At 41.8% G+C, this 13296-nt stretch overlaps 2 protein-coding genes across 2 annotated transcripts in view; one reads left to right on the top strand and one right to left on the bottom strand.

Moving 5' to 3' along the window:
• The window catches only part of GNAZ (G protein subunit alpha z), a 48537-nt gene extending 45981 nt beyond the window's left edge, over positions 1-2556 (bottom strand). The window contains exon 1 of the mRNA XM_053470363.1: positions 2337-2556. The gene's annotated coding sequence lies outside the window, so the exon portion shown is untranslated. The remainder of the gene's footprint in view (positions 1-2336) is intronic.
• The window catches only part of RSPH14 (radial spoke head 14 homolog), a 67317-nt gene extending 54283 nt beyond the window's left edge, over positions 1-13034 (top strand). Inside the window, exons 5-7 of the mRNA XM_053470375.1 lie at positions 8060-8285; positions 12381-12517; positions 12675-13034. Coding sequence (XP_053326350.1) covers positions 8060-8285; positions 12381-12517; positions 12675-12913 — 602 coding nt within the window. The 3' untranslated portion in view covers positions 12914-13034. The remainder of the gene's footprint in view (positions 1-8059; positions 8286-12380; positions 12518-12674) is intronic.
• Positions 13035-13296: the final 262 nt, after the last annotated feature.

Genomic DNA, 13296 nt, shown 5'->3' with positions numbered 1-13296 from the left:
CCCCATGGAGTTCACCTACAATTGCCCCTAGCAGTTTAAATGCAGAAACAAACTTTTGCAAATTTGTATACATGTAAATCACATTACTGCAACTCTGTGTCTGGGCAGAACCCATAAAACCTCTGGCATTCGCTTAATCATACATCATGGACACTTGGGTAACATCTGGGCCCCTCAGACTGCAATCTCTTTGGTGCACATATAAAACTGGCTTTAATCTCCTGTCTAACCTAGGGTTTGCTATATCTTTAAGGGAGACAAATACATACTGCTTTCATTGTGGTACCTGTTCTTCTTCATGCAACAATCCCACTGAACAAGGGTGTCTATGGACCTCGGAGAGCGAGCCTTGTTGAGGACTTGTAACTATCAATTCAACACTATAGCATTGCATTGTTCAAATCACTAGTGTTTTACAGATGATTACATGATGATGATAAAAAGAGAAAACAACACATCTTCCATATTGCAACAGCTCACTGGCAATAACCTAGAAAACCAGTGTGCCACTTTATAGTGTGACCAGCAGCCCATAACACTATGGAACATTATACCATAAAGCATACCAATCTCTCCTTCCATGAAACACTATAGAGCCACACTGTCTAGCAAACCACAACCGTGACACATTGTATATTTTATGGTAAGATCCTGCCATAGCAAAATATCACAGGGTATCCTGCAGTGGCTTTGCTAGGGGGGCAAAGGGGGCCATGTCGCCCTCCTACATAATATCCTGCCCCCCCCATGTGCCTCCCAATTGAGACTTTTTGTGTGTGTTTGTTTTCTTACACGTTGCTGTGAGGGAGCACTGATATAACCCAACAAACACTCCTTTTGCGGTGCCTATGAACTTCAGCCGCCAAGTATTTATGACGTGTCGTCGGTGTGGAGATGCAGCATGATTTTCAGGCTCTTTTTCATATAAGAGACTATAACAATATGAGACTCTGCACGCTTTCCATGCGCAGGAAAGTTAGTCGAGGATAGGCAGTCAGCTTTAGAGGAGCAGCGTTGTAGAATTAGTGGAGGACAGCCAGCCAAGCAAGTGAGCAGAGCAGTGAAGAATTAGTGGAGTACAGCTGAGCCTTAGCAGCGGTATAGGGTGTGCTCCCTTCTGTTCAATATTAACTTAAAAAAGTGCTTTATATATATATATATATATATACATGCTGCGTGTTATTTACAGGGGAGATGAGATGTATTTTATTTGGTGATTATTTACTGAGTGGGAGTTAATGTAATCCTCATCCAATAAGAAAACGCCAAATAAAATAAATCTTATCTCCCCTGTTTTATTTTGGAAAATAATGCCCAACATTCATTTTCTTTTACCTCTCAAAGTCATTCAGTCACATTAGCATTATCCCTCATTCACATCAATTGTTGGAGTGAGTGGGGGTTGAATGGGAAGGAATACTGCTAATATGACTGAATTACTTGGATATTTAAAAAATGGATGATGAGTATTTTTTTTTTTTTTTAAAACAGGGGAAATGAGATTTTTTTTAAATAATGGCCATTATACATTTTTTTCAACTCTCTGAAACATTCAGTTTTGCAGAAATGTGTGTGTGTATATTTGTATGTGTATATATATATACGGTGTTGTATAACCCCCCTAGTTTTGTCCCTGTCCCCCATGTGCCCCCCTAAATCTAATCAAAGTTCACCTATATCAAGCAAGCCACCAGCCTGGCATACTGTGTCTCACAGCCCCAGTCCCTAGCACGTTGTATTCTGCTGCACTCCAAGCAGAGAACCATATCTGTGTCATGTTCTATGCAACACACAACATCTGTTACAGCCAACACGCCAAGGTCTGCACACATTGCGTCCAATGCAAACAAAATGTGCAAGGGTAATCAGCAATTATACAGAAGAAAAATGTGTCACCACGAGAGAGGCAGATGAGGTGTGCCATCATGCACCGTATTATAAACAGGTTCGGGGGCAAGAAAAACACACAGATCCCACTTCACATCTAGAGAAACAAAACCAACTATGGCAATGGAGGCTTCAGGAGGGGATGGAATCGCAGCAGATGCCGCCGCTGTGAAGCATCTCTGGGGAAGGTCATCATGGTCTTCTCCATAGCTATGCCTGTAGCCCGTATATACGTACATATGCCTCCATGCAGAGTAACAGTAACATGCGCTGCATGCATGCACACACGCACCCAGACCTTGCCTGGCAGATCAGTGACAGCCGCACCCTGCGCCCCCTTTGCCATCTTTCTGTCTCCTTCATTCCTTTTGAGATTGGGGACTGTGGGTGCGATGACAGCCCTGTGGGAAGGGTCAGTGTGAATAGTAAAGTGCACAACCTCTACTCACCTACTGCAGCTTCCACCTCTGGGATGCATCCAGCAGTTCCCGCATCAGCACTTGCGTCTGCGGGCAGGCAGCCTCCGAGTGCAGATGCAGCACCGAGCTCCCTTCGTGTTGTCTTTCCGTTTGGATTAGCCCTTCATGGTGTGGAGACCCGGTAAGGAGCGTCCTGTCACACAGCAGGCGGGGGGGCGGTGATCTGCCCTGTGATACTGGAGGGGGAGGCTGTCCTGTGACACAAGAGGAGGGAGAAGAATGGAGAGAGGCTGTCTGTCATAGAGAAGGGAGGAGCGAGGCGGCCCTGTCATACAGAGGAGGTGCTCAGATTGTTCTCATTACAGCCGGAGACAAGGGAAAGGAGGGGATTTTCTGTCACTCGGGAGGGCACGGAGGGAAGGAGGAGGGGAAACGAGCAGTAGCAGTCTTGTGATCCAGGGTGAGAGGAGTGGGGAGGCTTTTAGTAGTGTGGGTGAGGCTGTCCTTTGCGGTGCAGTCACTTCCCCGCCACAGCCACGTACCTGCTGGGCATCTGTCACAGACCCGTATAATACAGAGAGCGCTACGAGTCCTTTTTAACGCGTTCCCTGCAGCAGAATTACCGGGTCACACTACGGTACAAGTTCTTTTTTATAACACCCGGCCCATTATTGCATATTAGGTTTAAGATGGACACAAAGGAAATGGGGCTTGCGTCTGTCGCTGGCCCGGGGACAGGAAGGCAGTGGAGCATGCAGAGCGCCGGTCTGCTCTCTGTGAACCCACCCGGCCCTTTCACTTCATGAGAGGTCCACTCCGTGATTTCCCCCGTTAGACGAAGAGTTGCGTGGTGCAGCGCGTCTGCAGCGTATTGGCACTGCCCCCCCCCGTGCCCTACAGGGAGCGAGAGGTGTGAGGCGAAATGTGACGTGGCCGCATACTGCTCCATCATACAGAATGAGCAGTTACCTTGGCAACCACTACAGCGCGTCACATGGCAACCAAAGCATGTGGCTTCTGGGGTAGAAGATTCAATAGAGAACATGCGTGTAAACCGCTCTAATGCTGACAGCATCCTCGTTTGCCGCCCATTAACTAGTTCATGGCTACTACTCTGCTATTCTATAATTATTATTAGGCCCGCGCTAGCTAAAGGACACAAAGGGCAAATGCCATCTGGGCTGCTGAGTTCTAGTCTGTCCTGTCACCTGACACATGGGCTCGTAGTCTTATACATTCGTGGGCTAGTTTTTGCGTCATCCTGCCGTGGGTTAAATCATTGTTTTATTTCCGTGGAAGTGACTTCAGTTGCCACGGGGTGGTGTCCAGCAGAGTCAATAGTAGTTTACAGTTAGGATTACATATAAACATGTTGTAAAAGTGACTGCTTGGTAGGTGATATAAAACACTGTTATCACTGCTTGGAACATTAAAACAACAGGAACCTGACATATAGATTTATGATTCCATTTCATACATTGTAATCGTGTCACCCGAAAGCTGACTGTGATTAAACACCTGGGTGACTGTTACTAGTGGGGTACCACAGGGGTCAGTTTTGGGTCCTATTCTTTTTAATATATTTATTAATGACCTTGTAGAGGGATTGTATAGTAAAGTATCAATCTTTGCAGACGATACTAAGCTCTGTAACGTGGTTAACACAACAGAGGACAGTGCACGATTACAAATGGATCTGCATAGGTTGGAGGCTTGGGCTGGGATGTGGCAGATGAGGTTCAACACAGATAAATGTAAGGTTATGCACATGGGGAAGAAAAATCCAGGCTGGGAATATGTATTAAATGGGAAAACACTGGGGACGACTGACATGGAAAAGGACTTAGGAGTCTTGGTTAACAGTAAATTTACCTGTAGCGACCAGTGTCAGGCAGCTGCTGCTAAGGCAAATAAAATCATGGGGTGCATCAAAAGGGGCATAGATGCCCACGACAAGGAAATAATTCTACCATTGTACAAGTCACTAGTCAGACCACACATGGATTATTGTGTACAGTACTTGGCACCAGTGTACAAGAAAGATATAGTGGAGCTGGAGAGGGTTCAAAGACGGGCAACCAGAGTAATAAGGGGAATGGAAGGACTACAGTACCCAGAAAGATTATCAGAATTAGGGTTATTTAGTTTGGAAAAAAGACGGCTTAGGGGGGACTTAATAACTATGTATAAATATATAAGGGGGCAGTACAGAGATCACTCCCAGGACCTATTTATACCCAGGACTGTATCTATAACAAGGGGACATCCTCTACGGCTGGAGGAAAGAAGGTTTCTACACCAGCACAGACGGGGGTTCTTTACAGTAAGAGCGGTGAGACTATGGAACTCTCTGCCAGAGGAAGTGGTAATGGTAAACTCAATAAAAGAGTTTAAAAGGAGCCTGGACGTGTTTCTTGAAAGCAATAATATTACAAGTTATGGATATTAGATTAATAGGGACAGAATGTTGATCCAGGGATTTATTCTGATTGCCATATTTGGAGTCGGGAAGGAATTTTCCCCCTGGTATGGGGCAATTGGCATCTGCTTCATAAGGGTTTTTTGCCTTCCTCTGGATCAACACAGTAGGGACACAATATGTATATAGGTTGAACTTGATGGACTTTGGTCTTTTTTCAACCCTATGAACTATGTTACTATGTTACCTCTCTGGGGGAATTCATGCAATGCCATCTAGTGAAATGTAGGAAGCACTTACACCCTGACTGTAGCCTTTCTGTGCTCTTTTTGGGGATTTTCCATACATTCCCCATTGTGTCATATCTTGGAGCAGATAGGCTCATTAAGCATGCTGTCTGACACGTCCTTTGGGCTAGTTTATCACTAGACCATTTGGCTTACCCTAGTCTGAAATAGAAAGGAAACTAATCATACATTTATCGTAAATAGAATAGACCTACTGACGATCCCATTTCATTGGTCGTTATGGTGATAAGGCAACTTTTTGCAATCTTTTGTTCTTTTGTCTCTGTTTTACATAACCCCTATAGTATACGGTGGGTAACCTACAGCAGTATATATATATATATATATATATATATATATACACACACACACACACCAGCGTAGCATAGACCTACATGTAAAAATGGAAAGAAGTCTGTGCGCTTGTCCTATGAAACAACAAGTGATGGTACAACACTGCTGAGCATGATGCTGCTATACAGAGCAATAAATAATAATGGTAATTGTATTCGGTGAAATGTTACAATCATGGTTTCCTTTTTCTTTTGTGTCCTTTGTGACATTACTCTCGAGATGTTTTGTGAAGCAATTTAAGAGTCACTTGTGATAGAACAGCAGAGGAGAGTCCTTGTCTTCAAACATCCACCAGAAGGAGGTGTCTGCAAAGACCACTGCATTTCACGTTAATAGACGTAAACATCCACCATTCCTTTTGTTCATTGGGGGGGGGGGAAGCTTTTGTGGTCAGTAAGCCTTTCTCGATCTCCTGTGAAGCAGTTGAAGAGAGCTTTGTGTCTTAGCACCAGCAACAAGGAATGTGTAATAAGGTTGTAATATGATGATGCTATAAAAAAACAATAAATAATAATAATGTACAAACAATGGTTATCCCTTTACTAAACAATTCATCTGGAATCGTGTAAATTTGGGGCATTCAACAGGAGTGTTACATTGGTTGCTATGGAGATTGCTCCAGATGTAAAACTTACCCACAAAATTGCCATTTATAAATGTGACCCAGTGTGTTTTGGTGAGATAGGCACGTTTGAATAAAGACATTTAATTTATTGAACTAAGGTCAAGGGACTTGTTGAGGGATCTGTATGCTCCTGTACAATAGCAGGAATCCCTGTAGCCATCAGCTACCAAAACTCAATTATTTGTCAGCTACAGCAAGATGTTGCTGGTCCTAGAGGAACGGAAATAAAATATCATCTATTGGCCTTGTGAGGGATAGTTTAGCCCCCTGTGTGTTTGGATGTCACAGAGGCACTGATACCACAACTGTTCACACACATAGCGATTACTGGTTGGGTCCGTTTAGCTTAAGCACTGTGTTCATTGTGATTGTTCCTTTTTATCTACCCGCATAAGCAAAGATCAAATGATCATTCAATGCAAAGTGGACCCTAAAGACCTTTATGCCAAAAGCCTGAATGATTGCATGACAGCTGGGGGAATGTAAGGAATTATCTATGTTCCGTATCCAAGAATTGATACGTTGCTGCCGTGTGTTGGGAAGCCCATACAATATACGGCCAGATCTTGTTGAGAATGTTTATTTTGGATGAGCGATAAAAAAGGAGGAAATGAAGGAGACAGACTTTTCTCTAGGCCCAGATAGTGCTTTATAGTGATGAGTTCTGTTGGAACAAGTCATGGAGGTAAATGATATCATAATGAAGGGAATGTATTGGGGTCAATGCCTGCTCTTACAGTAAGTTGGTAAATGTAGTAGAATGAGCTTGTCGGTCAATAGCCATTCAAAATAAGCCAGCTAAGATATTGGCTATGCTGTACCTGGTTACAACCTACCTCAAACTTACACTGCTGTAGCTTTGTCAAAGAAATGTACATTTTGATTTGGTACTGGTAGAAAACCTGGAAAAGTTGTCCCCCAGCAGTTGGTGTTCCTTAGGCAAAGGGGCAGAACAAGTCCAAAGGAGTACTACTGTCCCTTTGGGACACAGGTAAAAAGGATGTAAATTAATTTTAATACATCAACACAAACCAATACTAATCTGTATCTGGCAGGTAAAGCACCGTACATAAAGACAGCACAGTGCCAGAGAAAGACATGTTTCTCACGTTAACCTCATGAGGGATCTATATGATCAGTGCCTACAGCCACGCCTTGTGGATTGATAAACACGGTACAAAAGGTTGCTATGATCAGTGTGTATTCCTGTAAAAATCAATTGTCACAGGAAAGAGATATTTTTTCTCAGAATTCCAAATATTATTTTTTCGGACACCATCTTTCAGGAGCTCCATTGTCCTGCACATTCTGTATGAGGCTATGAGGCAAGCATTTTCCTTTGGTTCGGTTTTAAAGGTGTTAGGAGGGACCCTTATTTATTTGAGATTTTCCAGGAAAAAGAAATAAAATGCTCACTGGTCTTAGAGAATAGATGTTGCCATATGCTCACCAAAAAAAAGATTTAGAAAAACCCTAGGTTGTTTTGGTACTTTTACTTTCATAAATAAATACCATGTTAGGTTCTTAAGTGGGGTATTGCAACCGAGTCATGGATTAAACAAAACATGATAAAGTGGGATATATTTAATTGGAATGTAAGCAAAAATCCAAAGCAAATGTCAGACTGTTATGGGCATGTCCTGATTTCTGTCCTGTAAGCTATAACTAAAAGCAGGAGGAGTTTATATATGCTCTGGATTGCCTGGTTTTCAGCGATATATACGTCTGTGTGTTATTCATGGTTGGCACGTTATTAAATGTACAAACCAAGCATTAAATAACAGCTTTTAAGCATCAGCGTACACGTTTTAATATTTGCCTGTAATTGCTAAAATATATGGAAACTGTATATGTGACAATTATTATAGCAAAAACATTTAAAATATAGAAATGCCTGTAACCCTACCGCTAGGCATCTATCAATGAAAGGATTCATCCTTTATATATCAATTCTCAATGTCCTGTCATACCCCTTGAAATATGTATTGTATGAAGCGTTGCGTAAATTGTTTGCGCTATATAAATAAAAGATAATAGTAAAAATAATAATATATGTTTGCCTTTGCAGGTGCCTCTGCCCTAGTGGAATCAGACCTGCTGTCACAACTGGTGAACAAACTGGAATGTGAACAAGAAGACATTCAGCAGCTGATCTTGGAGACTTTGCACTTCTGCCTGCGGGTTGATGCTATACAGGCCCTCAGTGCTGGAGCTGTTGGCATCCTGAAGAAGAAGCTCAGCCACCCATTAGTTGGCATCCGGAGGAACGCTGCCTGTGCCCTTATGGATATCTGGTGAGGGAAAAGGCCTGAGCTTGCAGTTCAGTGTAGAACCACATGGGGGCAGCAAGCTTTCATACATCATATTTTATCCTTCAAGCACCATATAATTTAATGCTAATTATGTCAAAAAGGTGCCCAGATATATAGAATTTTTTATATATCACCATTACTCTCTTTTTACCCTTCTTCTTTGAAGTCATATTTCTAGACATTAGTTTTTTTTGTGTTTCTTTAAATACCCACCTGGGGAAATTAAAAAGCAGCAGAAAAAGTAAAAGTATTAAAGTAGTAGCTGCTTATGGCTAAAACATCTGTCACATCTTCAGCCCCCTGCCACTTATCACAGCTACCAAGAAATGAAAAACAGCGGGACACCAGTTGTGGGAGGTATTCCTTATCAAATATTGCGACCTGTGTAAAAACTGGACTTTAGTACAATGAAATTATACTAGCTAGCTAGTTCAAACTCAGTGGTGGTACCATGAAATCAGTAGCATACAAATGCTACAGGAGAGATCCCCAAGCATTATAAGCAAATAATTATAGTAAAAAAGAGAAACATTTTTTACAATACATTGTACTTCTAAAACTAGAAACATGAATTAAAAAATTCACTGCCCTTAAGGCCATTAGTATTAAAAATAATAATATGATACAATGTCATGAGGCGTATGCTGACATGCGTTACATAACCTCACAATGGTAATGGCAGCAGTGCTTCAGCTTGCACAGAGAGTGTGAGCTGCGGTGAAGATGGGGTACAGTGTGAAGTAGGGGGACAAGGAGGAAGCACTGTGTGAACTAGTGAACTAGCTTAATTGCAATTCTTAGCCAAGGTGTGAGACCTGTATGCAATCACCTTATCTGACCACTTGTGAGGCAGCCCTATAAATTCCTAGGCCTCACTTGGAAATGTAGCTGCTGTGGCCTCTCCCAAGTGGACTCCTCATAAGTGGGCAGTTAAGAGTTACACTGGAGGGAAACGACATACCAAGTACCACTGCAGAAAGCAGGATTTAACCCGCGCCGCACCCCTCCTGTGGAATACCCATCCCCATTCCGGCTGACTTTCTGCCTCATACGCAACTTTCAAAATCTCTGTGAAAACTCATCCCCATCCAAGCAGTCATCTCCTATTGTCTGACTTCCCCCTGAACCACCAACTAGATTGTAAGCTCACAAGAGCAGGGCCCTCTTTTCCTTTGCACCAGTTTGTTATTGTATGTGTTTTTGTATGTGGAATTATTCTACTGACTGTAACCTGCAGTCAGGTTCTGCCAGCGTTTTATAAATAAATAAATGTAATATAATGTGAGCTGCATGGATTACAGGAGAGGGAAGGAGAGTGAATGCGTGTGTGTATATGTGAGTGTGAGTGAGTGTGTTTAATTGTCTGGCAGTGCAGTGTGTATGTGTTAGTATATGGTGTTAGTGTATCTGTTATGTATGGTGTTAGCATGAGTGTGGGTTGGTGTATGGTGTTAGAGTTTTTGTGTGTATGTTAGTTTTTAGTGTTTGCATTAGCATTTATGTTAGTATGTGGTATCAGCGCATGTAGTGGGTGTTGTATGGTGTGTCGGGGATGAGCCTATGGTTAGTGATGCAAGGGAGAGGAAGAAGGAAGTATGTGTATATATGTGCAAGTGTGTAGTGTGTATTAAAGTGTGTATGCCAGAGTAATGTGGCCTTCCAAAATATACTAGGTACATATTGTAATCAGGGAATGTTGCTGAATGTAAACTGGGTTATTTTACAGCATTTGCACACATATTGTAGAAAAACTAGTAATACAAAATTGAATGCTCTTTCCATGTTAGAATGAAGAAATATTCTGTATTGTGTACATTAAACACGCAAAAGGGAAGTCCTGGTTCAATAAACAAATGACAAAAAGCACCAGGCTTTAGGGTATGAAAAAAAGGAGATTAAGAGGCACAACCACATGCATTCACAGAGATACATCACACCATGACTACTTCATACATGCTGGGGAATCCTCACACAGTTTATCCGAGCCTTGTCTTTTCTTTACAAGCAGTACACCACTTTTACATGACCGGAAGTGAGACGCTCCCTTTGCCATCACTGATCAACACTGTAAGGAATACATAGCTGTGTCTCACTTCACAAAACCAAACTTTACATTACAAATGATGATAATGTGGAGGGCTTTAACTATATCCGTAAAGGTTGCCTTTGTCTTATATGATTTTCAGTGTGTGTCAAGGGGATCTGTATACATTTTTATCACCAGTTTAGCTTAAGTGAACCTTATTGTTCAGTTACTTTGATATTTATTGGCTGCAAGAAGGTTTGTTTTGATATGATCTGACAAAATCGATTTTAATTGAAAATAGTGTTTTTTGTGAGGAGATACAACATTACCTGCCCTAAACTTGTATGCATGTGTTACTTGAATATGCACCCTGGTAGTAGACTACTGTAACACATTTCACATGTTGCTGCCAAACACATGTAACATTCTACCATACAATACGTGGGACGAGTAAACCGAGAGAATGGAATCAATTACTCAAGTTTGCATCCCGCACATTGCAAAGTAGCACTTTACGTGTGCTGTTCCTGCAGGGTGTATATATGCAGATGTGTCCACCCTAATTATGTCTGGACTATTTGGGGTATTTGTGCAAAGGGTATTAGCTGGCAAGTGTATATGTCGGAGATTAATGTTCTCAGCTTTGATTTCTATAGTGTTTGATGGGCCAACTAAGCCCTTTGCATAATGAATACTTGCAAAGGTCCCTCATGAAATTTAGGGCCCATCCCAGAGCAAGGAGCATTCCTGTAAGTTGCAGAACTCGCTGCAAATGCAGAGCAATGTGATCTGAACATGCAGCAATTGTCAGGAGCTGGGAGAGCTGCTGGGAGAGCTGCTGGGAGAGCTGCTGGGAGAGCTGCTGGGAGAGCTGCTGGGAGAGCTGCTGGGAGAGCTGTTTAGCACATATTCTCTTTAGGTGGCACTCCCTGGCACTTCAGGTCCATTAGTAAGGAGCAAGCGCAAGGTTTCATTTCTGCTACATTTGGGGGTTAGTGATTCCTCTGCTTTAACTCAACTATTTTAAATATCTCTCATCTAAGGACCCAATAGAGTAACACCTAAGAGATGGCTAGTAAGCAGAAAATGTAAACTGTAATTAAATCTTCAAGATGTTTAGCGTGTCAACATTTCATTTATAGCCTCTGAAATGGCACACCTATGGCACGTCAGTGTACCTGGCTCCTTTCTGTAAAGGTTACAGTTTAACTGGCTTGTATGTTTCTTGTGGAGACTAAATCTGTTTTGTATTTGAACAGGAACTAGCTATTCATGGCACCAGCTACCCATGTTTACCTGTTTTACTGCTAATAGCTTCATAATTGCTTTGCAAATAAGAAGTGGGAGTTTGAAGGATTGTAAAACGATCACAAAGAGAACCACTACTACTACTACATATGCTTTCAAGACCTCAGAGGTCCCTTCTTCAGATGTAGTGATTACTGCGTTATGGTAGTCCGGGAAAAGAGCTTAGCCACGGAAAGCCGCATAAATATATTTGCGTGTAGAGAAATTGTTATGTGACTTTCAATAATGTAGTTGCTAGACTTGTCTAGTTTTTACTTGGAGCTTGGAGTGTTTGTTGGGTATGAGTGCTCTACAGCCCTAATTAGTGTGAATAACAGCTGGAAAAATGGAAATATATAAATACAAGATATTCATCTAATTCCAAATAAGTGCCTTGCCGTCAATAATTCACAAATCCAAAACTGTAAAAGGACCATCCCCTAGACATACCTCTAACCACATTCCCTAAAACAAGTGTGGGTGGTATGTATTTTAAATCTTTTTGATTTTATTACCGTATGTTGTTATGGTTGTTTTTGTGACGTTGGCAAGGCCTCTCTAACGGCTCCTTTTGAACCGTTAGAGAGGCCTTGTCAACGTCACAAAAACAACCATAACAACATGGTTATTTGCCATTTGGTACCCAGTATTTTATACTGTAGAAATTGGGTTATTAATATAGTCATAGGTTTTCCAGACAATAACTGCATTAGCGGTAACTTGATTATATATCATCTTTTGGTGCTTTTTTTCTTATGACACAGCGTGCCACGAGAAGGGAAGAACAGAGTGTGTCAGGAAGATGTGGTCCCACTACTGGTACAGTTACTAGATGACAGTGATGCTGAAGTGAGAGCTAATGTTGCCGGGGCTTTGATGAACATCACTATCACCACTCAAGGTAGGTCATAAAGATAGTTAGGATCGTTAGAGTAAACAATCAGTACTGACACTCAGTAGTCCAGGCAGCATTCTTGTGTGAAATATTAAAGTTAAGTTGTTAATCATGGACTTGGGAAATGTTAATAGTCCTTAATGTTTTTGTTTTGCAACTACAGGGAAATATGCTGCTTTTCATTGTGGAGCCATCCCCAAACTGCTAGCCTTGGTGACAGATGGTCATAGCAGGGTGCGACTCAACTGTCTTAAAGCACTGACCACACTATCTGAAGCCCCTGAGGGCCGTAAGGTGCTGCTTCAAGATGTGAATATAGTCCAAGGATGCCTGATGGACACTAGTGAGGCAGTCAGAAGAGCAGCTGATATTGCTGTACAAGTCATATTGTGGAAACCATGAGCCGGCACTGTCCCACTACCTGCAGTCACCAAGGCTTCTGATTCTAATGGAAGGATCTATGACTTCTACCTACTGAAAAAAACATCTGATATACTGTAGTGTCTTAACAATGCAAAATAATAAAAAAAAAAGTATATCTAATTTTCTTTTCACTCTTAGAAAATGCAGGTGGCAAATTAAGAAAAAAACAAACATGCCCCAGTGGTTCTCATCTGCCATCAAATGCTATCAGTAACTGGTGGATTCAACAAGAGTCTGATTTCCTAAAGATCTATGGAAAATCAAGTATAAAAGCATCTCAATATACACACTACCCTGTTTCAAAAAATAAGAGTACTTTAACAAAACCTTTTCAGTTGTGCGACTAATGTTTAAAAACCAGC

This window comes from Spea bombifrons, chromosome 1 (genome assembly GCF_027358695.1).
Source record: "Spea bombifrons isolate aSpeBom1 chromosome 1, aSpeBom1.2.pri, whole genome shotgun sequence".
NCBI classification, from domain to species: domain Eukaryota; kingdom Metazoa; phylum Chordata; class Amphibia; order Anura; family Pelobatidae; genus Spea; species Spea bombifrons.
Note: the sequence above shows the minus strand (reverse complement) of the source record. Positions and strands in the feature narration are given on the sequence as shown.